General features: G+C 42.3%; 1 protein-coding gene across 3 annotated transcripts in view; it reads left to right on the top strand.

The window, feature by feature from the left end:
* Nucleotides 1-25718, top strand: part of KCNG2 (potassium voltage-gated channel modifier subfamily G member 2) — a 57320-nt gene that overhangs the window by 18307 nt on the left and 13295 nt on the right. For 2 of the 3 annotated variants that reach the window (XM_052697692.1, XM_052697691.1), the window contains exon 2: nucleotides 13755-14572. In XM_052697692.1, the coding sequence (XP_052553652.1) occupies nucleotides 13829-14572 (744 nt within the window). In that variant the 5' untranslated portion in view covers nucleotides 13755-13828. Of the gene's footprint in view, nucleotides 1-3960; nucleotides 14573-25718 lie in introns of those variants that run through there. The other variant, XM_052697689.1, reaches the window with a different exon arrangement.

Below are 25718 nucleotides of genomic sequence, written 5' to 3'. Positions count from 1 at the left end.
TCAGACTGGGCATTGGGAAACATTTATTTGGCGTGATGGTGGTCAGATGTTAGAATAGATTTTCTAGAAAGTTGGTTGATGTACCGTACCTTGCAGTGTTCAGGAGGTGTTTGGAAAAAGCCTTGATCCGTGTGGTTTAATTTGGGAAGTTGAAATCAAGTGGAAAAGGGTATCTTCTTGGCAACCTTGAATGAGTTCTGAGTTCTGTAGTGAGAGTTTTAATGCCCCTTCTGAACAAAGCATTTTGGATTGATTACCTCCAAATTTTCCATTTTTAAACCATGAGTGCTAGAGACATGCAACTCATAGAGCCTTCCTGATAGAAAGAGAAGACCAAGTGGTAATGGACTGAGCTAGCTTGAAATTCCTGGTCGTTTTTCTGATGACAAGGAAATTTATGATATAGGGGAAGAGAAACATAGAGGATGAAACCCTGCAGGCTTGGAGTGTGCTAGAGATACCAAGATGTTCCCTTCTGCTTCACCCTCATGAAGCCCCACCTGCGGTCCTGCATTCAGGTCTGGGGCCCTCAGCAGAAGAAAAATGTGGAGATGTTGGAACAGGTCTGGAGGATGGCCACAAAGGTGATCAGAGAGCTGGAGCACCTCTCCTATGAAGACAGGCTGAGGGAGTTGGGCTTGTTTCCTGAAGAAAGCAAGGCTCCAGGGAGACCTTATAGTGGTCTTCCTGTACTTAAAGGGAGCTTGTAAGAAGAATGGGGAGAGACTACAGAAGCATGTAGGACAAGGGGCAATGGTTTTAAACTAAAAGAGAGTAGACATAGGTTAAACATTAGGAAAAGATTATTTCCTCAGAGGGTGATGAGGCACTAGAACAAGTTACCCAAAGAAGTTGTGGATGCCCCATCCCTGGAGATGTTCAGGGCCAAGCTGGATGGGGCTTTGGGCAACCTGACCTAGTGGATGTCCCTGCCTGTGGCAGAGGGGTTGGAACTAGGTGGTCTTTAAGTTCTCTTCCAAACCAAACCATTCTGTGATCTGGCAGAGGGATTTATTGTTTGTAGTGCTTGCAGAATATGTATGCTTTGTGAGTAACAACATGTCCTTTCACAGCGTGAAAATAACTGCTCAGAAACAAAACCCTGTCAGCAGCAGTGATGCTGTAAAATGAACCCCACAGCTTTATTTTCTCCTGACGTTTCTGCGTAGCTGCGAGTAGTTGCAGCAGAATAACGGTGAGAAATCTGGCAGAAGTGAAAGGTGTTCTGAACAGTGGAGTGCTTTCTTGTGGGGAGCACAAATTGTTCATTTGCTTGGCAAATATAATATCTGCAAAAACAATTAGTAGGTAAATAACCTGAGTAAATAACCTCTGAGCATCACCCATTGTCCCGTATTGTTTTCTTAACATACTACTTTCTTACCTGCTTTTATTGCCCCAAGAGCTCTCCTTACTAATGCTTCTAGGAAATGTGTTGTGTCAAAAACCTCTGGACAAGTGGTCCTGTTAGAGCTGAGCTTCTTGTATTTCTAATGCTGAAGCATTTCTCTGAAAATTTTGTTTCAGAGCACGTGTTGACCTTTGTATGTGTTGCGATGACCTCTGGTCACCAATGTTTTCCACCAAGATGCCAATGAAATGTTTTCATCTGTTGCACACGCAGTTATTGAGCCTGTTACCCTACCTGTCGCACCTGTTCTGGTGTTTTTAGAAGGGGACATGATTGAAGGATTCAGGGTGACTGTTGAACATACAACCATCCCAGTTACGTGCAATATTTTACTTGATTTTTAAAGCCATCATCTTCACTGTGAAATCTGCTAAATGTCACTGTTTTGCTTAGGTAAATCCATCAAAGTAGAGATGTGTACAAAACAAGGTTTTAAAAATGCTATCAGCATTGCTCAGCAGTTGCCTGAAATAATTGCACAGATAAATGAAAAAGCATGTATTTGAATTAAAGGGTTTCTCTGCAGCATGCAGCGATGGCAGGACAGGGCAGGAGGAAGTTGGATGCTGAGGATTGGAATTACAGGGAAGCCTTGGACTGTTTTAGTTCATTTTCATCCTCTTCAGGTCAAGAGTGTGAGGGATGCATCTATAACCCCAAACTGCGAAAGGCCTATCTTGACACCTGTTTGAGGAAAAAGTCCAAACATCTCCTGCCATCCCAGCAACCGAAAGCATCAACACTTCCACCCAGAACCTCTGGCTTTATCCAGTCAACTTTTTTAGGAAAGTTAGTGTTGTCAGTATAGGCATCGGTCTAAGAGGAGTTCAGAATAGAAGAATGTAAGATGCCATGAAGTTGGATGACGTTTGAAAATTAATATAAATACATGAGTGATACTTTGTTCTTAATTTCTTTTTAATTTTTTTTAATTTAATTCAAGTTGTTGCAGAATTTCTGTTTCACCACACCTGAAAGCTGCAAATGTATATGTTCCTTAGCAAATACTACACAATACAGGTTGGCAGTGGGATCTTCCTCTTCAGATGCATATTAATTATGAAAATGTAAAGTTGTATCCAGGGTAAGATCTGGAGAGTCATCTCATTTAAAAACATGTCTGGCAGACAGGATTCCTTAATTCTGCCCATCTATCATAGGCAGAGAATGCTCACTGCATTATGCAGCAGATATTAGCATTTTGTCATTATTCCGAGTGTTCAGTTTGTGGCACCAAGCCTTAATGGAGCTCTGCAGCAGAGTTACAAACTCCTTCTGTTTAAAGGTCACCTCATCCAACAGCTCTAAAAACTGCAGTCTCATTTGTATTGTGCTAAAATGTGTGTCCCTGTGCATATGGGTAGTTTTATTGGGACAAACAAAGCAGAAGTTCTAGAGACAGAAGAGTCTAATGGGAGCCTGGTCCAGCCTGACCTTCCATGTCTCCATACAGAAGGCATCTACACCTCTCTGTGCAACCTGTTTCAGTGCTTCACTACCCTCACTGTGAAAATCTTGTTCCTTCTATTCAATCTAAATGTCCCCCATTCAAGTTTGAAACCATTTCCCATTGTCCTGCCACCTCAGATCCTGCTAAATGGTCAGTCAATTTCTTTCTTATAGCCCCCGTTAGATACTGAAAGGATGCCATCAGGTCTCCCCAGAGCCTTCCCTTCTCCAAGATGAGATGTACTGGGGCAAATGGAAGAAATCATTTCTCAACTCTAGCTTCTTCTAGAAGCTAGGACCTGGGGGTGTTGGTTGATGCTCGGCTGAACATGAGCCGACTGTGTGCCCAGGTGGCCAAGAGGGCCAACGGCATCCTGGCCTGCATTAGGAATGGTGTGGCCAGCAGGAGCAGGGAGGTGAGCATCCCCTGTACTCAGCTCTGGTGAGGCCGCACCTCGAGTGCTGTGTTCAGTTTTGGGCCCCTCACTGCAGGAAAGATGTTGAGATCCTGGAGCGTGTGCAGAGAAGGGCAGCAAAACTGGTGAGGGGTCTGGAGCACAAACCTTATGAGGAGCAGCTGAGGGAGCTGGGATTGTTCAGTGTGGAGAAGAGGAGGCTCAGGGGAGACCTCACTGCACTGTGCAACTTCCTGAAGGGAGGCTGTGGTGCAAAAGGGTCTGGCCTCTTCTCCCAGGCAGGACACGGGGCAATGGCCGCAAGTTGTATCAGAGGAGGTTCAGGTTGGACATAAGGAAGAACTTCTTCTCTCAGAGAGTAGTCAGGCACTGGAATGGCTGCCCAGGGAGGTGGTGGAGTCACCGTCCCTGGCAGTGTTCAAGAGGCGTCTGGATGACGTGCTGCGTGATGTGGTTTAGTGCCTGTGGTGGCAATGGTGATGAGGAGACGGTTGGACTGGATGATCTTATAGGTCGTTTCCAACCTTGTGATTCCTTTTCCTTATGGACTGTAATCTGACAGATCCTGTCTACTTGGAGTCATTTGAATTTGCTTCCAGCTCCACAAATGGCAGAAATGCTTTCTGAAGAGTTTGTGTCTCTTTCTCCTGTTTGAAAAAGGGCCACAAAGATGATCAAAGGGTTAGAAGACCTCTCCTGTGAGGAAAGACTGAACAGGCTAGGTCTTTTCACTCTGGAGAAGGCCTAAGAAGGACCTCATCACAGGAGTTAAAAAGAGCTCCTGAAAGAAGACGAGGGCTCTGTCTTTGCAAGGAACCATACAGAGAAGGTAACGGGCAGCGAGTACAATTTGCACTGGGAGAGGTTTTGTGCAGATGTAGAAAAGAAGTTTTACAGTGAGAACTATCAGTCACTAGAATAACCTCTCGAGGGGCATGGTGAAATCCCCCTCACCGATGACTTTCAGGATGCCCAACTAGAGACACTAGATCTCATCTAGTGTTCCTTTTCCCACGAAAGGATGGACTTCATGATCTTTTGAGATCTCTTTCAACCTGAACTGTTGTGTGATTCTACTCCCTTTGTAAAACGAATTATGAAGCTTCCTGCTCTTTTGAACAAAACCTGGAGGAGTGAAGGGCTTGCCGTTTCACATCATGTTCTCTTTCTGCCTAAGTATATTTTGGTCTTCTTGGGACTTCTGGGAAGTTGTGGATGCCCCATCTCTAGAGATGTTTAAGACCAGGTTGTGTGGGGCCCTGGCCAGCAAAATCTAGTTGGTGGCCCATGGAAGGGGGTTGGAACTACATGATTTTTAAGATCCCTTTCATCCCAAATCATTCTATGATGGTGTGATTCTATGACTGCCAACTGCTGTGCAGTTGAAAGGTGCAAATAGCTTCACAGAAACAATAAATAAATTCTGGTTTAGGGCGCTGAAAGTGTGTGGAAGTGCACAAAATGTTATTTTATGCTACTGAGGAAAAGGTGAGGATCTCATACTTCCATTCCAGGTAGCTAGACAGACCAAGTCTCTGATTTCTTAAAGATTTCACGGCAGTAATAATTTCAGTGTACAGCTCTGGCAAGTGCAGTAGCACTAGATAACTCACAGTCTGCCTAATAGAGACAAATGGCTATGGGTGCATGTCAGATTCGAGTTGAGTCAAGTTAATTTAATTTGTTCATTTTACAAATTGAATTGTTTCAGCTAATTACATAGCATGGAAAAAATGTGACGAGGGTGCTCAGACAAGAAAACTTCCTTTTTGCCTCTACTAAGTTAATGAAGCTATTAATGAAAATGTGCATTCAGAGTATGGGAACAGTGTCCATCTCATACTGAACTTTGCTGTTACACTTCCTGTTATCATTTTTTTTGTTGGTTTTTTTGGGGTTGCCAGATGCAGCCTCTCACCATAGCCCCTTATTACTCTGGGGAAGCTCTCCTTAGCCATTCTGCTCCAGTACTACACAAGGAGCCTATCTTTATCAATTAGATGAGGACATCTCAGCTAGGTCTTACAGTCCCCCTGTCCCCCTGCCGTCTGTAATTCTGATAAACCAATAAAAAGAAAATGTTCCAAGTTCTACTTCTTGGACCGCGGCCTGTTCTAGGCGAGTTTATGAAGTTATAGATATTGAAGTTCGTTGTCAATACATACAAAAATATGACAAATTCAACTATTTGAGTTACATGGAAATCACCCTGTGTGAAATTACCCTGCCCCCCCCTGTGGAATATCCTTTAGTAGTTTATAGTATTTTTACTCTGTCCTAATTTTCATTTGTTGAAAGTAAAGGCAGCAACATCTGTGGTAATGTAAATGTCTTTGTGATTTTTGAAATCTAGGTTTATTCAAATGCTCCTTTTTGCACTGATGCCTGTATTTCAGCAACTTTGCTGAAGAATGCTTTAGCTGCTTCTGATGTTACCATCCCACTGTTATTCCTTCTGAAATACTTTTTATGACATAAAAGTAGGAAAGCAACAGGCAGAGTTCAGACCCCTATCGTACATGGAGGAGTACAAACATGCTGTAAGATTGTTCTTGCTTAGAAAAATTGAAACAAAAACTTGCAAAGAAATGTGTGACAAATACTGTCTTTACTGTATAATGATGCTTTAGCATAGAGTGGGGAGCTGAGTTTGGAAGACTTGGATCAGTACTGTCATTGACTTCTTCCTAATTTTGTGTCCAAGTCACAGTCTCTTACTGACCTTCCTTACTGCATATGTTTTGGTATGTTATTTGATCTACTTGAACACATGTAGAACAGTTACTTTAGCAAGGGAATTTGAACGTAGACATAATACTGTTGCCCGAGGTAGTCTAATGCAGCTCTTATGAATGCTGCTCGATGAGGACGGACTCTGAAGCTAATCCACTGAATTAGAAGTCTACTTTTTGCTAAGCGTGTCTGTTTTATTGTTTCCATATGTTAGTTGTCTCCTTTTCTTTTCTTTTTAAAATTTCTGTATTGCATCCCATCTGTTCTGTATTCTCTAAGCCTCTGGGGCACGTGCTGTTGTCTCTTTATGTTTCCACTGTGCCTGGGAGGAACTTCAGGTTCTACCAGAATGAAGTAAGTACAAAAGTGAAGTGGATCTCCTGAATGTTTAACTCTGTGTTAACTCTAACGGCACCGAATGTAAGGTCAATTGCATGTTTAAGTTTTACTACTAAAATAATTGTGTACATTGTAAATTATGAATAATGTCACAGTGAGCTGTGGGAATTGCTTTGGAAGTAGGCAGCAATGTCAGCTTCCAATATGTCCCTGACTGAAAATGGCTGAGCGCTGCAGGATGGATTCACTGAATCAAGTCTCCTTGGACTTGAGAGAAAACATTTTGTGTTCACCCTAATCTATATTTCATGTAAATGACTTTAAATTATGACACAATAACCTATGCTCTGTCAAAGCGCGTTTCATTTCAGGTGGAAAATTTTAAAACATTGATTACTAAAAAGCTTCATGGTTTCCTTTTGCTCCCATAGTATGAGTGTAAACCTTCAGAACTTTGTAACTTACAACAAAGGTTAAAAATAGAGTATTTGCAAAATCACAGAATGTCTGAGATGGGGAGGGAGCTCTGGAGCTTGTTTACTTTGACCCCCAGTGCTCAAGGACAGGTCAGCTGGAGATTGTATCCAGATGATTTTGAGTCTTCCCAAGGAAGGAGACTACACGACCCCTTTTGGCAACCCTCACAGCACCAGTTTCTTAGTCTTAAGAAAAATACAGGAAATAACAACAATTTCCTATATTTCTATTTGTGCCTCTTGTCCTTTCACTAGACATGACTGAAAGAGTCTGGCTCCATTGTCTTTACTGTCCCCCATTGTGTACTTGTACACAGATAAGATCAACCTGAACCTTCTCTTCTTCAAGCTGAGCAGTTGCAGCTCTCTTAGTCTTTCCTTATATGTTAGATGTTCTTAGCTTTTAATCATTTTATGGCCCTTTGGTGGTCTTGCTGCAGGACATCCAAGTCTCACTTATACTAGGGAGGCCAGAATTGAATGTCACTCCACACCAATATCTCACCTCTCTCAACCTGCTGGCAGCAATCTTGCTAACACAGCTGAGTATGCTGCAAGGGAATGTTGGTGGGTCTTGGCCAGTTTGTATTCCACCAGATCCTCCATTTCATTTTATGCTTTCTAGCTGCTTGGCACTCTGCTTGCATAGGGGCATGGGGTTGTTCTTTCCCAGGAGCAGGACTTTACATTTCCCATTTGTTGAACTTCAAGAAGTTACTGTCAGTCCATTTCTCCATCATGCCCAGGCCTCTCCGAGTGCAACTGATGCCTCAGCAGCTACTTCTGATTTCATTTTGTCTGCAAAATAGGTGAGTATGTTCTCTGTCTCATCACACAAGGTCATTAATGAAGATATCAAAAAGTATTGGACATTACTAGTGACTGCATTCAAGTTGCACTTTTTGCCATTTGATCATTACCCTCTGAGCTCAGCAGTTTGAACAGTTTTCAGATCACTTCACTGTCTACTTAATCTAGTTTCTGTTTAGTCAGTTTCTCTCTGGGGATACTGTGGGCATCCCTGTCAAAAGGATTGCTAAAGTCAATATAAAGAGTATTCACTGCTCTCTCCTTGTCCACCAAGCCTGTCATTTTGTCACAGAAGGTTATTAGGTTGGTCAGGCAGATTTCCCTCTTCTTAAATCCTTATTATCTGCTCCTAATCTCCTTCTTCATGTGTTCCAATGGCTTCCAAGACTATTTGCTCCATCACATTTCTGGGGATCAAGGTGAGGCTGACTGCCCCATAGTTTCCCCCATAGTTTCCCCCATAGTTTCCCCCATAGTTTCCCCCATAGTTTCCCTATAGTTTTTCCTGCCCTTCTTGAAGACAGGAGTGACATCTACTTTCTTCCAGTACTCAAGAGTGTCTCCTCATTGAAAGATTTTCAAGGGTGGCCTAACAGTGACATCAACCATCTTGCTTGGCATTTGTGATTGTATGCTGTCAGGCTCCATAGGCATGAATATGTCCAATACAGTCAGTATTTCCTAGCTGGGTATTTCTTCACAAGGGTAAGTTTTCTGTGTTTCATACTTTCCCTTTGGTCTTGACAGCTTGGGATTTCTGTGGGCAGTTCTTAGCAGTAAAGACTAAAGTAGATGGATTTAGATTAGGCCATTTCTATTACCACTATGTCTGCTGTGCCATTCAGTCAAAGGCCAGTATTTTCTCTCATCTTTATTCTGTAGCAGATACAAACAGAATCACAGAACTCTAGGAGTTGGAAGGGACCTCTACAGATCATCAAGTTCAACTCCCTTGACAAAGCAGGTTCCCTAGACAGATTGCATAGCTAAGCATCCAGGTGGGTCTTGAGTATCTCCAGAGAAGGGAACTGTACTACCTCTGGACAGCCTGTTCCAGTGTTCAGTCGCTGTCACAATAAAGAAGTTCTTCCTCTTATTTGTATGGATCTTCCTGTGTTGCAGTTTTTGCCCATTGCCCCTTGTCCCATCACTGCACATCAATGAAAAGAGCTTGGCCCCATTCATTTGACTCCCGCACTTTGGATATTTATAACAGTGATTTGTTCTCAGTCTTCTCCAGGCAGGTCTCCAGATCTCTCAGCCTTTCCTCAGAAGGCAGATGGTCCAGGCCCCTAGTCATCTCTGTAATCCTCTGCTGGACTTCTTCAGTAATCCCCTGTGTGTTTTGAGCAGAGGAGCCCAGAACTAGATATGGCCAGACAGGGCCTCGTCAAGGCAGACGATACGGGGAGGATCACCTCCCTCAACCTGCTGGCCACACTATTTATAGTGCACTCAGAATACCATCAGCTCTCTCAGCTACAGGGGCATACTGCTGGCTCCTGGTCGACTATTTGTCCACTGGGACACCCAGATCCTTCTCTGCAGAGCTCCTTTCCTGCAGGTCATCTCCTGTTCTGTACTGATGCATGTGGTTATTCCTCCCCACGAGTAGGACTCTGCACTTCTATTTGCTGAACCTTATAGGATTCCTCTCTGCCCAACTTTCCAGCTTGCCCAGGTCTTGAGGAATGGCAGCAGTTCTGGTGTGTCAGCTACTTCTCCCAGCTTTGTATCATCAGCAAACTCCCTGAGTGTGGATTCTGTCCTTCCAGCTGTGTTGTTGATGAGAACGTTGAACAAGACTGGGCCCAGAACTGACCACTGGGGAACACTGCTCACTATAGGTCTCCAAATGGACTCTGCACCACTCTCAACCCTCTGAGCTCTGACAGTCAGCCAGTTCTCAATGCTGCTTATTGTGCACTCATCTATCCCACTCTTCTTAAGCTTACCTATGAGCATGATATTGAAGACAGTGTCACAAGCCTTGCCGAAGTCAAGGCACGCAACATCCACAGCTCTCCCCTTGTCTACACAGCTGGTGATGACGTCAGAGAAGGATGCCAGATTGGTCAAGCATAATTTCCTCTTGGTGTATCCATGCTGACTACTCCTGATAGCCATCTTTTCTTCCACTTGCTTGGAGATAGCATTTGAGACCAGTGAAGACATGCAAAGCCAGATATGACTTAGATACAAAAATGCTGAAGAATGTTTGTGAGATGAAAGTTGATGAGGGCAGGCAAAGTGAAAATGCCAAAAGTGGGGAAATAGTCCCCTCTCCGTTGAGGGGGAGGCTTTGTGTATTCATTTAAATAGTTCAGTGAAAAATGTCTGTATGCTCTATGATCTGTATGCTGTTCATAGTTTGTCTGAACTATGTGTGTGCGTATGGAGGCACACACTTGCATGCATATAGAGGCCAAAGAAATTATTTCTCAGTGTATAAAAATTGTTTGACTCTGCTTTAAAAAGAAAAGAATCCACAGTTTGTATATGAGATATGAGATCATGTAACTGAAATATTTATATAGCATTTCTTCCATGGCATTTAAAAATGATGAACAACAAATATCAAGTCAAATTCTGGCGTGTGTCACTGCACAGGGCAGGTTTTTCCATTTTATTAGTATTTTAATAGTTCTTCCTGCACCCATGTGTCTGATCAAACAGTATAAATGCCAGATAGATTATAATGTAGCATCACTTCTGGATGCATTGGCTTTTAAAGTAAATCTTGAATAGGATACTTCACAGAGAATTTGCTTTGTCAAATAGTGCTGTTGTGCTCTTTCTGTCTGTTGTAATTTCCATGGAAGTAAATGGGAGGCATTACTTTTGGAGTGCCTATATTCACAAAATAAAAAGTTAACCATCTGTAAGTCAGAGAATTTGTAATAAAAACTATGCTTCCAGATTTTCACATTCAGTTAGCTGCTGCTTGGAAGAAAGAGGGATTACATTCAGAATATTTCTATGAAATGTATCTGGTTCCTTTATGCAACAACCTGCTATGTGGAGTAGAGGAGAAAAGCAAATCTCGGCCTTGATGTCAAAACAATGTAAATTAGTTTTTAAATGTTGACTTGTGTAACAGGCAAGGCATGGAAACAAAAGCACTGCCTGGAGTAGCGATGATGAATATTTCATCTTACTGACAAAGAGCAGCAAGAGACTAAATCCTAAAGCAAACGCTGTGCTGACAATGCACTCTCACTATGACAGTAGCGGTATTTGCAGTCCCAGCTGCACTCAAGCTGGTGCTATAAAAGCACCCATTTCTCAAAATACACGTTGCTGCTACTTGTCCTTCCCTGGCCCTTAGTCAGAGGAATGAGCTTTGATCTGTTGTTTGGCATTGGACAAAATTGGAACAAAGTTTTTCGGACCCAGATGAAGCTAGAGGCATTCTGGCATCATTGGCTCTTCTGGAATTGTAACCCTGACAAGAAGTGCAGGTTGGTGTTAGAGCACACTGCTTTGTGTGTTACCCAGCCTTTCTCTAACTTTTTTCAAAGATGCAACACAAATGCCTTACGAAAATTGAATGCTTATCTTCAGTGAAACATAGAAGGAAGAATGCCACTGCTATAGCTGCGTGGCTGTGATATTTAGAGGGGACTCATGGCCTTGAGTAGCAAGCACTCACTACTTGTTGGGGATTGTTTTGATTAAGTCTAATGAGCTGAGAGGTAATGAGTTGATTATGGATTAAGGGAGATGCTTCTCTGTCAGTGTATTCTAATGTGTGCTCTGTCTTTTCCTAGCACCCACTTGTTCAGTATTCTCTGCAGCCTGACATATGAGACTCAAAGGGAATTAGAGAATGTTGCTTCTAAATTACGGAATTACTGCCTTATGGTAACCATCAGAATGAGGACTTCCTTTACACTTTTTCTTCTTTATTTTTTTCAGCTTGCAAGTTTTCCACGTTCTATGCTTAAGATTGTTCACCATCACTGCATCCATTCTTTGTCCAGTCTTTCATGTAGTCCTAACACTGACACCAGTTTCTTGTTTCCTACTTACTTTACATGCTATTACACAGTAGCATTTCAAGATCTATTATTACTGATGATTTGGAGAAACAGGTGTGGGGAACTTAGGTGGAGAGCTCTTTTAAAGGTGAGGAAGCAGGTGAAAAAAAATGTTCAGGAGATGTGTGGATTGTGATGTGGTAAAGGAGGGGTAGGCAGAAAGCACAAACTGAATCCTTGAGTTACACACAGTGCTTAATTTGATAAGGCAGAGTGGAACAGTAGCTTAGACTACTTAGCCCCCTGAGCAAAGCTTCTTGCAAGGAGGATCTTTTGCCTTACATTAAAAAGCTTCCAGTTTCCCTTTTGTCTTGCAGCCTGAGTAGGAGGGTATGGTAAAGTTATGTTCCTAGCTTCTTTATGCCATCCTTTTGAGATTGCAGTCACGCAGAAACACAGAATTGTAGGGGTTGGCAGTGGCCACTGGGGATCAAGTCCAGCCCCCTGCTAAGGCAAGTTCCCTGGATGGGTGGATCCTGAGTATCTCCAGAGAAGGAGACTCCACAACCTCTCTGAGCAGCTAGTTCCAGAGCTCCACTACTCTCACAGTTAGAAGTTCATCCATATGTTTGTATGGAACTTTCTGTGAAGCAGTTTCTACCCACTGCCTCTTGTTCTATTGCTGCATGCCACTGATAAGAGCATGGAGCCACTGACTCCTGCACTTCAGGTATTTATAATTAGTGATGAGATCTCCTCTCAGTCTTCTCTTTTCCAAGCTGCAGAGTCCCATATCTCTCAGCCTTTCCTTGTGTGGGAGATGTTTCAGACCCCCAATCATTTTAGTGGCCCTTCACCGGACTCTCTAGAAGTTCCCTGTCTTTTTTGAACTGAGGAGCCCAGAACTAACCACAGTACTCCAGATGTGGCCTCACCAGGGCAGAGGAAATGGGGAGGATCACCTCCTCTGACCAGCTGGCCTCACTCTTCTTCATGCAGCCAAAATATTGTTGTTTTTCATGGCCAACCTGATATCCACAGTGACACCTAAGACCTTCTCCTCAGAGCTCCTTTCCAGCATGTTATCCCCTGCTGAGACCAATGGGAAAATTATTTCATCCCAATTGTTTGTTCAGAAATGTCTGTCAGGAAGAGGGCAGAATAGTCAACACCTTACACCCACCCGTAGCCTAATGTGATCATGCGGATTCTGCATTATCTGGAACTAAAAGCAGCTGGTGGGTTGCTTCCAGCTCTGCTTCGTTGTGAGGTTCAGTCTCCCATTTTGGAGCTGCTGCCAGGCTGCAGGGCACCCTTTCCACCTCCATCAGACAGAAACACACCAGAATCTCAGGCAGCATCCATGATCCAGAGCATTTCTGTTCCAGATCACCACCTCACTCACAGCTGGGATCTGCACCTCTGTGCAAGAGATGTTATTAGACTTTATGGCTGTTACCTCAACATTGAGAGCACAGTTTTTCTTCTTGTTGGAGAGTGGGACTCTACTGGTAGATGAACCCAATGCAGCTTTTAATCCACTTTATTGGGCTGCCAGTGGCAAATGAATCTTGGTAGTACATGCTCTGCACTTAAGCGCCCAACCTGGTTTGAGTGCTGCCTGCAGATTCTCAACTCCAACATATTCACTGCAGTTGATGTCTAAGATTGGTATATTTTAAATGGGAATTACCAGCATTACTGCAGTCATATTTCTGATTGTACTGTAGGCATACACTTTATCCTCGTGCTTCAGGCATTTTTGTAATTAATAAATAAAGTAGATGGGCAAAAATAATAAAAACTGAAGTTGCTAAAATGAAAATTGCCATTAATCTAAAAGCCCCAGTTTCTCTTCCCTTAGCACCTGGGATATTGCTTAAACCTCTGGAAAGGACATTTCTGAAAATGATAATACACTGTTTTTTTTCCCCAGTCATTCACTGACTAAACTCTCTAGAAGTAGACATGGCTCCCAACCTTACTGCAGTTTAAGTTCTTAATTTCCACTGGGTACAGAGCGAGTATAGTTCTAAGATAATAGGATACAAAGTAATGTCATGGAGAAAAGTTTCTTGGGATATTTTTTTCCTCTAGCAAAGCCCTCATTTTATTGCCGTTTAAAAATTCTGTTTCACAGACCGACTCTCCAATCAAGGTCCAGATGCCTTTCTTTGAGTAGCCTCCCAATGACCTCAGCAAACGTATCAAGAAATGGCATTACTCACTGGGAATGCAGATCCTGCGTTCAGCTCCTACTCCTTCAATAACCTGGAAAATTTGTGTGAAGTGCAAACCGAGAAAGGATTTTTCTACAGAAAGGCCAAACTTTTGCACCCCAATGAAGACTTGTGCTACTTAGCACACCTGGATGACCGGACCAGGTTTGTGATCATCAATGTAGGTGGTATTAAATACAAAATTCCTTGGACCACCTTGGAGAACTGCCCTTTGACCAGGCTTGGGAAGCTAAAGTCTTGCAACAATTATGATGAGATCATGAACATCTGTGATGACTATGATATTAGCTGCAATGAATTTTTTTTTGACCGTAATCCTAGTGCCTTCAGGACAATCATGACTTTCTTGACAGCTGGGAAGCTGAGACTTCTCAGGGAGATGTGTGCTCTTTCTTTTCAGGAGGAGCTTGTGTACTGGGGGATAGAAGAGGACCACCTGGAGTGGTGCTGTAAAAAGAGATTGCGACAGAAAGAGGAGGAGGCAGCTGAAGCCAGGATGTATGAAGGGGAGATGATGTTTAGTGAAACTACTCAATGTGCCTTCCAGGACAATAACTGGTTGAGTTTGTGCATGAGAAATCTCAGGGATATGGTGGAGAACCCCCACTCAGGGATTCCAGGGAAGATCTTTGCTTGTATTTCAATCTCTTTTGTTGCCATCACTGCAGTCAGCCTCTGTATCAGCACCATGCCAGATGTCAGAGAAGAAGAAGATCGGGTGAGTGCAGCTGTTTTCAGAGTAAAGTATTTTGCCTTGTTGTCTCCTCAGGGAAGGTGACAGGCAAAGCAACCAAGGAGTTTTGGTATTTGATATTCATTTTCACAGGTTGCCCAGAGAAGTTGTGGTTGTGCCGTTCCTGCAGGTGTTCAAGGCCAGGTTGGATGGAGCCCTTAGACTGACTTAGTGATTGGCAGCTCTGCCCGTGGAAGATGGGGTGGAACTATTTGATCTTTGAGGTCTCTTCCAGCCCAAGCCATTCCATGATTCATGCTGTGGAAGGCACAGAAACGTTTATACCTCTTAATCTTCACCAGTTTGCACAGATAGCTTTATCTAACAGATTTATTTTCTGTTATTATCAACAAGATGATAAACTTGCTGCTGTGGTTATAAAAATCAGCTTTGCTTGAGATATAATACTTTGAAGTGTTAAAAGCTAACAGATCCATTTGCCTTAAAAGTACTTTAACATACTGCTTTTAATGAATTCTCAGCACCTGACTGTGTAAAACACATTTAAAAATACTTTGATGCTATAGGCGAGGTAAAGGGCAGGGAAGCTGGGGCAGCAGTGTAACAGCAGAAACAGTACATGTCCCAGTTTTCAGACGTGTGTAGTATTTTCAAATGTGATCTGTGGATGCTTCATGCCCTTGAAAATCAAGTGTATGGATATTATGTTTATTTCAACAAATTTCCTAAGGGTTTAGTGCTTTACTCATAGATCACATTCCTAGGATTAGCTGTATGTAGGCCAATGAGAGCTCGTCTGAAGACTGATGGAGAAGGGTGTTTATGTTTTCATTAATATGTGCTAAAATAAGTTTGGGGTGAAAGAGTTGGTGGCGTCTTTCTTTAGTTATTACTCAAATCTGTCAGCATCAATAGATGCTGAATATTTGGGCATCTTTTCCAGCTCCATGGTCATTAAGGTGGTTGTGAAATTGACCTACCAGTGCAGTACCTCATCCAGTTGAGTTCTGTCTGTTAACTGAATGCTAAGCTCTCCTCACAGTAGATTTTTCCTTGTGTGCTGTCATCCAGGTGCTTGGATACTCACTGCTGTTAAGAGAGTGGTCATTAACTGACAGGAGACACTTAGTGTTCTGTGCCGTTGAAAGTAAAAAGCATGTTGATGGAATGGATCCAGCAATTCCACAGAATCCCATGCTGCATTTGACTGAGTGCTTCATGTGCTGTTAAACCCCACTCTCCATTTGCATGCTCAGGTTAGGTACCAGCTGAGCTGCATGATTTGAATCAAACTTACTCAATAGCAGCAGTTCACTCCAAGAAAAAAAAGCACATTTGGCATGTTGCTTAACGATTGAGTCATAATAAGGTCTTTGTTTTTAAGGCTTTTTATCATCTCAAATGTGAGGATAGCTAAACCAGGCACAAGTTAAAAGTTATATTGTCCTCATGAATAAGTAATTTTTAAAAATATTATTTCCAAAATGCATGCCTTTTAATCTAATTAACTAGAAGTGCTACAGTATGCTGGATTTTTAAGCACAAGGGGTGTTTTGCTGTTGAAAAGTGGGGTGTATTCAGTGTTTAGGTGTCCCTGGGTTTAAGTGAGAACTGAACAGTTGCTGCCAGAACGATCAGTTAGAGGATGGGTGCCTTATGTTTTTACTAGCTATCTAAACATGAATGGGGACTATCCACTAATAAAATGTCTTGTACAGTAATAAAAAGGATAAAGCAAACATGTTACTGGAGTTCTTGGTAAGCTGGAGCCATTAAAAGCACATTTTCATACAAGCAAGTACAAAATTATACAGTGAAAATGAACGCCAGTTTGCTCTCACGGAAGTGGAAAGTCTAAAAAGGATTTAGAGGAAAAGCAGCTGAAGGTGAGTTCCTACTGCAGTGTGAAGTCAGAAGGGTTAATGTACCCCTTGAGTAGGGAGCAGTTATTAGAAGCCAGATTTTGTGGCTGTATGTGTATATGGCACTGGTGAGACTGGCACAAGAATAATGCAGTCAGTTCTTGCGTTCATTTTCTGGTAGCTTTTTCATTTAAAAAACAAAAAAAAGCATATATATATATGTAGCTGTGAAAAAACTACATGTTAGACATCTGGAGAAAATGCTATACAGTGAGGAGCTTAACGTTTTCATTTGTCTGGGTTATCAGAAGGAAGATCGTAGGGTGACCTGATGAAGCAAAAAAAGGTTTCTGGGGGGAGAGTGAAAATATGTCAACTAGAAGACCTTCAAAATAAGCAGAGAAGGGATGTGTGATTCAAAGCTGTAACATGATAGTTGCCTATGTTCACTTTACAGTGACTAATTACTGGGGCAGACGAGGAAGAGAATTAGTGAATCTTGTATTTTTTTATGTTTTCAGTTCAAAGCTTGATGCCCTTCTGGTTGTTAGCCATCAGCAGAACACGTTCTACTTAAATCAGAAATAAACCACAAATTTCTCTTCAAGTTGCAAAGGTCAAATGCTTGTGATATAAAGGAAATCAGAGTAAATGATCCGTTTTTCTGTGCCCTTAGACTCTGAAAGTGCAGAGCTCCTGTAAATAAGCCTTGTTCTCCCCTTTGCATGGAGAACAGTGGGCAGAGTGGAAATTGTTTTTTGTTGAGACAAAGGTATTTGTGTAGCACGAGGAGTAGGTGAATGATCACTTTTAACATAGCTTATTTGATGTAATGTTCCTTGCCTGCTAACTGGGTCAGTGCAGGTCAGCACTGTATTTGAATTGTAATCAGTTGTGCCAGGAGACAAGCAGGGTGGCTGATTTTTGTCGTACACAAACAAATGTAAATTACTATGGAGATGTTCTCAGCTTCTGGCAGGTTGGGCAAGAAGTCAGGCATCTCCCATGTGGAATGGCTTGTAGAATCAGGCCGAGGCTGCATGTCATCTGTGCATGGTTCAGCAAGCCAAAGTACCTCATCAAATAATAGTTGGAGAGAAGAGAGCTCATACGAATTCAAAGTCATGCTAATCATCCTAAGTGGTGTCCTAAGTACTCTGTAAAATCTGTGCCCAGGGATAGCTATTTGGTCTGATTTTGCAGTCTCGTAATTAGAAGAAAATGTATCTGCATTCCTTCCTGCTAAGGAACAAACAAACAGTAAATATTGCTTCAAGGACACGCAGTACTCAGTGTGTACGTTTTCCAAGCTGTTTGGCTGGAGTTATTGTTATGGTTCTGTGTCAGAGCTGTCCTGATGGCACTCTGGTTAACAAGAAGTGGTCTTTTCCCTGAGCTGGCATTTTCTGGAAAGCAAGAGGTTTATATGCCACCCTATGCCCTGTTACTGCGACAGGGAAAGAGAGGAACCAGTAATGAACAAAACATGCTGAAGTACAATTTTTCACACCCTGATCTTTCAATACGATGTGAATGGAGCAGCTGTAACTCCCAGTGATGTTCTGCAGAGGTGCAAGTGACCTCACACAGTTGTAAGACCTTGAAAGACTCAAATAATTAATGAGTGCACAAGGAAGCTATTTTATGTGTGTGCTTATCTCTTAAAATACAGAAGAAGAATCAGTCAGACATTTTGTTAATTTCATTAGCTGCTCCAGATGTTCTGTGTGACAGTGACAATCCCTCGTGGTGAGAGTGTGGGAAGGGTGGTGTTCTGTGCAGTGTAGCCATTTTATTCCAATTAATGGCTGCCTTGGTTCATCTCAAATGTTACTCTTTTCAGTTAGTCATCAGATTCAAGGCAGAATTAAATGCTAAACGACTTTTGACTTACCAAACACAGACATGCATTTGTGCTTTTTGTGGTTGTTAGCTTTTATTTACTGATTAAACAAAAAAGCACCAACCCAGTGATGTGCATGTTCAGTGCTTCCAAAAATATCAGGATAGAGAAGTGGCTTAACCAGGTTGCAAATATATTGTGGAAAAAGCTTTAAGAGCACATTAAGAGCTGAACAACCAAATGACTTTAAGAGATTAATCTGAAAGGAAGATAGTCATCATGTTAGACTCTTCATGTTCTCCTGATGAAAATAGAAATTTATCCATTTCTACTTGAAAAAGAAAGCTCCCTCCTCACAAAAAAAAAAAAAAAAAAAAAAAAAGGTGATAAGCACAGAAATTAACATCAGCCATTTCATCCTAATTCACAAAAGCACTGAGCTTAGTCATTTGTAGTGGTATTGTGTAAAAGCAGGAGAAGAAAATCAGATGGTAATGGTACTTCCTCCTTCACTGTGCTTTCTAATGTATTGGGAAATGCTAGTCTAATTAGAGATGCTCTGATAGGAAGTTACAGTTCCATAACCTTAAGCTGAAGAACATTACAACAAAGAGAGAGATTCATAAATAAGTTAATAATATCTCATAAAGAAGCCTGAAGCTACTTAACCTTCTAAGCTTAATTTACACACTGTGTTTCAAAATTCATGAGAAATAGATAAATTGTGAACACTCATTTTAAACTTGTGACAAAAGATTTCATTTTGCAAAGGTAGAGAATTAATTTCAGACAAGGTTAAGAGAATGTTGTGTAATGAATTGCCATGATAAGCTGTTGATGTATGGACTGGACAAGCAGTCACTGAGGTGGGTTGAAAACTGGTTGAACAGTTTGGGCCCAGACGGTGATCAGTGTTGCAAAGTATGGTTGGAGGCAAGAAACAAGTGGTGTGCGTTTGGGGTCAGTTCTTGGTCCAGGCTTGTTCAACATCCTCATTAATGATGTAGACGATAGGTCAGATTGTACTTTCATCAGGTTTGCTTGTACAAAAGCAGAAGTTCTGCTGACACAGTACTGTGAGGCGTAGGTGATATTCCGGAGAGTCGTTCCAGAGAGTCTAGATGAGCCCATTCCAGAGGGTCATCTAGAGGAGACAGGCTGGAGAAATGAGATGGCAGGAACCTCATGAAGTTCAGCAACGGGAAGCAAAAAGTCCTGCAGCTGGGGAGGAACAACCCCAGATGGTAGGATATACTGAGGACTGCGCAGCTGGAAGGCGGTTTGACAGAAGAGGGCATAGGGGGCCTTGTGGACATCAAGTTGAACATGAGCCATCAGTGTGAGCTTTCTGCTAATGGTATCCTGGGCTTCATTACCCAAAAAATTGCCAACAGGTTGAGGCAAGTGATCCCTCCCTTCTAATTAAGTGTCGGTGATGCCAACCCACAAAGCATTGTGTCCAGCTCTCAGCTCTACAAGAGAGTACAAGAGACACGTGGAGCTGCTAAGAGTCCAATGAAGGGCCATAAAAATGATGAAGAGTGTGGAGCATCTGTCCTAGGAGGAAAAGATGAAAGAGCTGGGACTGTTCAGCCTGGAGAAGGCTTAGAGAAGTCTTATCAATGTCTATAGAACCCTAAAAGGAAGGTGCAAAGAGTAGAGAGCTCTTTTCAGTGGTGCCTGGTGACAGGACAAGAGGCAGTGGGCATAAACAGGAACAAAGGAGGTTCTGTCTGAACACCAGGAAGCGCTTCTGCACTGTGCATGTGCCTGGTACAAGCATCCCAGAAAGGTGGTGGAGTCTCTCCTCTGTGTGACAGTCAGACGCCACCTGGACATGGGCCTGGGCAGCCTGCCTTAAGCAGGGGGAATTGTACCAGCTGGACCCAGGGGTCCCTCCCAGCCTTAACCCTAATGTTGATTGGAGAGGAGTTGTTATCGGTGATGCCTTCTGTCCTAAGATTGCCCTCTGAGGATCTGGAGTGAAGCTTTCCACTTCCATGCAGTTCTTGATCTTGCACTTTGTTTTGTGACTATTCAGCTACTTTTCTGCATGTGCTGCTGAGGTATTCTCAATTTTAACTCAGCCATTTTGTGTTGCATAGATAATTTGTTTCCATGAATGAAAGTAATAACATTATAAATTACATTTTTCTTTTCTTTGTGGAATAAACTCTTAAAGGAATAGCCACATAGTGAATATAAAACGTATTAAAAAAACCTCACTTACGGAATTGTGAATAACTATTTATAGTATATAGGCACTGAGGGTGACTTTTTATAAATAGAATCTTAAGGAATTGGACTAACTTATTTCCCAAAGATCATGCTTCATGCCATTTTCACAGCTCTCCTGTTTAAATGCAAAAGCAATGAGCTTTGGTGCTGCATTTATGGCATCTGTACTTGTCCCTTACGTTGCTAGTTTGCATTTTATATTCACTCTGCACAGTTTGCCACAACTAGGTGGAGTCCAGAAAAGACACAGTAACTTGGTTATATTTGTGACTTGGCTGTTCTACAACATCGTAGACAGTGAAGTTCCTGTGGACTCCTAGGATTCGTGTTTGCTTTCACATTCACATGCCCTTACTTAGTGGACATAGCACTTGTAGCATTGCAGTGCTGTATTTCAACTAAATGTGTTCTTTTTTCCTTCATAAGCTTAAATTAAGTTTTCTGCTCAGATGGTGCTTACTTAAAAAAGGCCAAATTATGTGTTTTGAGTATCCTTTACCCACAGCTTTAGTCATCAGAATAAGCAGAAGTTTGTTTTGATGTTTGCGTACTCAGTCTTTGTCAAGGAGGGAAACTACACTGCACTGCACTCATAAGAGAAGCTAGACTGTATTTACTGACATATGCAGGTCACTCCAAAGGTAATGCCTCTAATTTATTTCTGTTAAGACTTCTGTAGATAAAAAGACCACAGGAATACTGTTTGGTAGAACAAATTATCAGCTACATAACACTTTATAAATATAGTCACCATTAGTTATGCATTTCAACCAGTGATGAACAAGAGCCTGCATGCCATGCTCGTAATAGTCCAGCTGTAGCAAGAGCTTGTCTTTCTCTATCACCACTGCTGAAATGCACCACCTCACTGTGACAACGTCCACTGTTTGGTTTCCAGAAATGTTTAGCAAGAGCAGATGAATGTCAGTGGGTGCCATTTTTACCAGATGGAGGAATTCAGTGACACACCTTTGCTTCCTGCTCATTTCCACCTCAGATACCATTTTGTCAGACTGCCCCTCTGCTGCCATCTGCTGCACGGCAGTAAAATATAACAGAGTATTGGCAGGAAAGTTCAGCCTCCATCATACCAACATCTGCCTCTGATGTTATGGTCCAACATAATAATGTAACATAATGAAATAGGAGGCATTACTTTTGGAACAGCCCTCACGATATGGATACAATATAGTGATTTAGCAAACCTTAATTGTAAGTAAGGCAGACTTAACAAGATCTGAGATGGCTGCATGCACTTTCTACAGCACAGACACACACTCACAGGAGAGCATCCCAGAGTGGGCACCTCCTTGCTTTCTGAACGCCTTGAACCACAGAGGTAAGGAGCCTTGGGTGCGACTGGATCCAGTCCTCGTCCCAGACGTGGTTGATGGTTTATGTCAAAGGGATCACGTGTGTAAAATCAATCTAAGATATGATTTAGCAAAGCTAACTAAGACAAACTATCAGTCACTTACCAAAGATATGTATTGGCAGGAAATCTTGATGTCAGTGTGAGGGATCTCTGTGCAGGTGTAACCGGTGCACAGGGAGATCCTGCATGCAGCCTGCAGGAGAGCTCAAGGGGCTCTTGGGCTTCTCCCTGTCAATGGGTTTAGATGATTGACTCATAGTCATAGTTTGCTTGATTGGTCCTCAGCTTTTGAGCCGTATCCTTACTACCTGAGACTGACGAGCAGCTGCAAGGTTCTGCGGTGCAAGTCTGACTTATGGTGATGTGGTCTCCCAGCTCCTAGCTGATGGTTAGAGAAACTTGCTGTGCTCGTCGCTTTTCAGACAGCTTAAGTTTGACTGACAGCAACTGAAATTGATGAGGTTTGAAAGATAAAATGGATTTTGCTTCTGTGGGTCACACACCTAGCTTTAAAATCAAGTAGTCAAGGACCTTGGCAGTGTGCAATCTAAACCTTAAATGTTGAGTTATGTGGGGTTTTTTTTTTGTGTTGTCAGCATCTTTTATCTGGCTCCCATGGAACCTGCTATGCTCTCCTCCACCCAGGCTTCCATCTGCCTGGAAGGCACCTGGTCAGGTGGCACACAGCACACCAGCTTTGACAGCACTGGTCTGAAATAACCCTTCCCCTTTTGCAAGGCTACCTTGGGATGCTAACAAACAGAAAATGGTTTAAGGAATGATTAGGTATTCCTGATAATGCTTGTGTGGGCAGAGTGCTGCAAAGCAGCTGGTATTTAGTCATGGCTACTTTTGGGGAGCTCTCTCCATTTCTCTTTCTGCTTGACTTGGCTGCTTCTCGTGGAAGAAAAGAGATTAGAATAAGGATTTCTACAGTGTTCCTTCACCCGAAAAAACGTCAAGCCTTCCTGCCTCATTCAACTAATTTAAACATCAGCAGACATGTCTAATTGTTTTGTCATGGCAGCCTCATCAAGATGAAGTATAGGAAGCAGTCACAGTAAAAAAAAAAGAGCTGAAATCTTTCTGTGTTGTAGCAGGAGTGTTAGGAGAGCCTGAGGGTTCCCTTTAGACTGCAGGTAGAGCATGATGCTGTGGGATAGCTTTGCACAGAGGCCCACAGTGAGACACTCTGCTCAAAATTTCCCATCACAACAAAATTACAGCCTGATCTGTTCATTGCCCTTACTAATTTAGGTTCTCACAGCTCTTAGTAATTTAGGGTCCCACAGCAGGGTCTGGAATATCTTCTCCAGGGTAAAGAGATTTATGTTTTTATGGGATAAGGAGCTGCCTTGGAAGATTTTGAGAACAGGAGGTTACTGTATAGACTTTGAGAACCACCTGAGAATCTAAACAGTGTTTTAGGCTTAGAAGTAAAAAAAAATGGAGAGAGCATTTCTTTGCACTGTTAGCTTGGGATGGAGCAGGAGTTGAGTAAGATAAAATTCCCACTGACTTGTTAGTAACTTTGTGATGCACTGATGAACTCTCTCTGACTACAGAATATCTTCTCATAAATAAATAGCAGGCTCAGGTTTTCTTTTAAATGCTGTATAAGTGTGCTGCAATATGACATTTACTAATAATTAAACATCTCGCCTGTAAAAGCACTGGTAACTCTGCCATGGTATTAACTGGTCTGTGTTTGGTACAGTGTGGCTCCCTGAGCAAAATGTGCTGGTTTTTAGTTTCTTTTAGATTTCTGTGGTCCTACTGCCATAGGTATCTGTACCTACCAGATCTCCAGCTAAATCAACCAGGGAGTCTTTGGAGCAATTTCATGGTAATAGTTGCTTAGCCTCCAGTCATATTTGTAAAATTAATACAGCAACTCACGATAGTCTGTGTTGTAATATCCTCAGGGTACAGCAAATCTTCTACTCTCCAGATTGTGCCACTGCCTTTTGCAAAGCAGCGTGTGCTGTGTGGTAATAGTGAACACTGTCCTAGTGTTTTGAAAGAGAGGAATGTTTTATTTATGTGTAATAAAAATAGCATCTCGATATTCACCTCAGAACCCCAGGGCATGTCACTATCCATCCCAGAGGTTTGGAATGAAAGAAAGCAACCAGATTTATGTTTGGCTAGATCTCGTATATCTAGGCTGGGGCAGTGAACTGATTGATGTGCACAGCACTAAAGCATTCAAAATCATACTTACATTTTCATCGCTTAAAATGTAGTGATTGAGATGAAACATAGAAGTTCTTGAAATTGAGAAATTTGTGTAGTGTCCATGGGACATTAAAATTCAAGACGAATTAAGATTGGAGTGGCATACAAATGGGACATTTTGCAGTGGCTTTTATAACAAAGGCTGAAGAAAGGACCATAAAAAAGCTGTAAAGGTGAACTTCAAAAAGGTAAGCATTACATTAGTTCCAAATAAACCATGAAATACTGAGTGCTATCAGCAACACTTTTGAGAACAACAGCGTAATTAATTCTATTCTGTTCAGAATAATACTCATTAGTCAAAGTTAATAACACAGTTTTTGTAAGGTTATGAAGTTTCCTGAAGAAGCAACTTCTGACGGAGGTACTTTTAGTTCTAGTAGTAGTGCTACATAATGTCCTTGCTCAACAGAAATGGCATTTCTTAAAAACTTATCTCCAATGTTAAATGCTTTACAAATTTCTGTTAGATCTTAAAATAGCAGGCAGATAACATGAGAAATCGTCACCTGGTGTACATGGAAAGACATGCAGCTGCCTGTGGTGTTGGCTTAGAGCTACTTAGGTGTTTTGTTAGTGGTTTGGGAGAAAATGTAAAATGTTTGCAAACGAAATTTACACGTAGCATAGAAACAACCCATCAGGCAGGTGCTAGAAGTACCTGACTGTAAGCTGAGCTGAATTGGATGGGTGCCATGGGTGAGTTTGGCCCTCTGCTAGCCGAATCCTGGCAGAGGAGCCCTGTCCATCCCTGGCAGTGCCTGCAGGACGTGCTGCAGGGCCCGGGGCAGACTGAAGTCCAGGCTTCATACTTTGGCTTGCAGGTTCATTCATGAGCAGAATGCCTCAGCCAGAACAGGCTGTTCACTTGGATAAATCCCAGCCCTCTGACCGCTCTGGCATTCCCATGCAGGCACACCTGCATTCTCCTTCTCCCTCTGCTCCAGCTAAGCCTGGATACAAAGAGGAAATACAGAGAATAGTGTGAAGGTCCCAGCACTCCAGTACATCCTAAGTTGTGACTGGAACTCAGCACGCCATGCAGAGATGATGACAGAGCAGAAATTCCAGCACCTTTAAAGCCTGCACACAGTTTCTATGGGCAGAAGCTCTGGATGTTTTCTCCCCATCCATAGTCAGCTGCCTCTGCACACAGTGCAGCCTAATCCTAAAGTAAGTCATGCAGTTTTTATGTTCTGCTTCAGTGTCACAGAAATCTGTTACCATTGTCTTGAGCAGAAGAAAGAAATATGGAAAAGCGCAGGCTTTCACGGTGGTCAGATCCATCCTGCAAAAATTCATCCACTTCACCAATTCAGGAACACAGCTTGTAGTTTCAGCACAAGGGTAATGCAGGAGCAGATTGCCAGCTGTGACTGAGCCACTCCCCAGCAGGAGAGCCAACCCAGCCAGAGGCAAGATGTGCAAATCCTTCACTTGCTTTCAATTAACAAGATAAAGGGAAAGAGGGGAAAAGAACAGGCTTGAAAGAAAGTGTAGGAGGAAAAGAGCAAGCCTGACTCTGCCCTCCTTTTCTCCAAGTTGAAATAACAGGCAACCCCAACCTCTGTGGCAGCTTACAAAAACTAATAAAAACTAATGTGGATCACTGAA

Source organism: Tympanuchus pallidicinctus, unplaced genomic scaffold (assembly GCF_026119805.1).
Source record: "Tympanuchus pallidicinctus isolate F22 unplaced genomic scaffold, pur_lepc_1.0 scaffold31, whole genome shotgun sequence".
Taxonomy (NCBI): Eukaryota; Metazoa; Chordata; class Aves; order Galliformes; family Phasianidae; genus Tympanuchus; species Tympanuchus pallidicinctus.
This window is presented reverse-complemented; position numbering and strand designations above follow the sequence as displayed.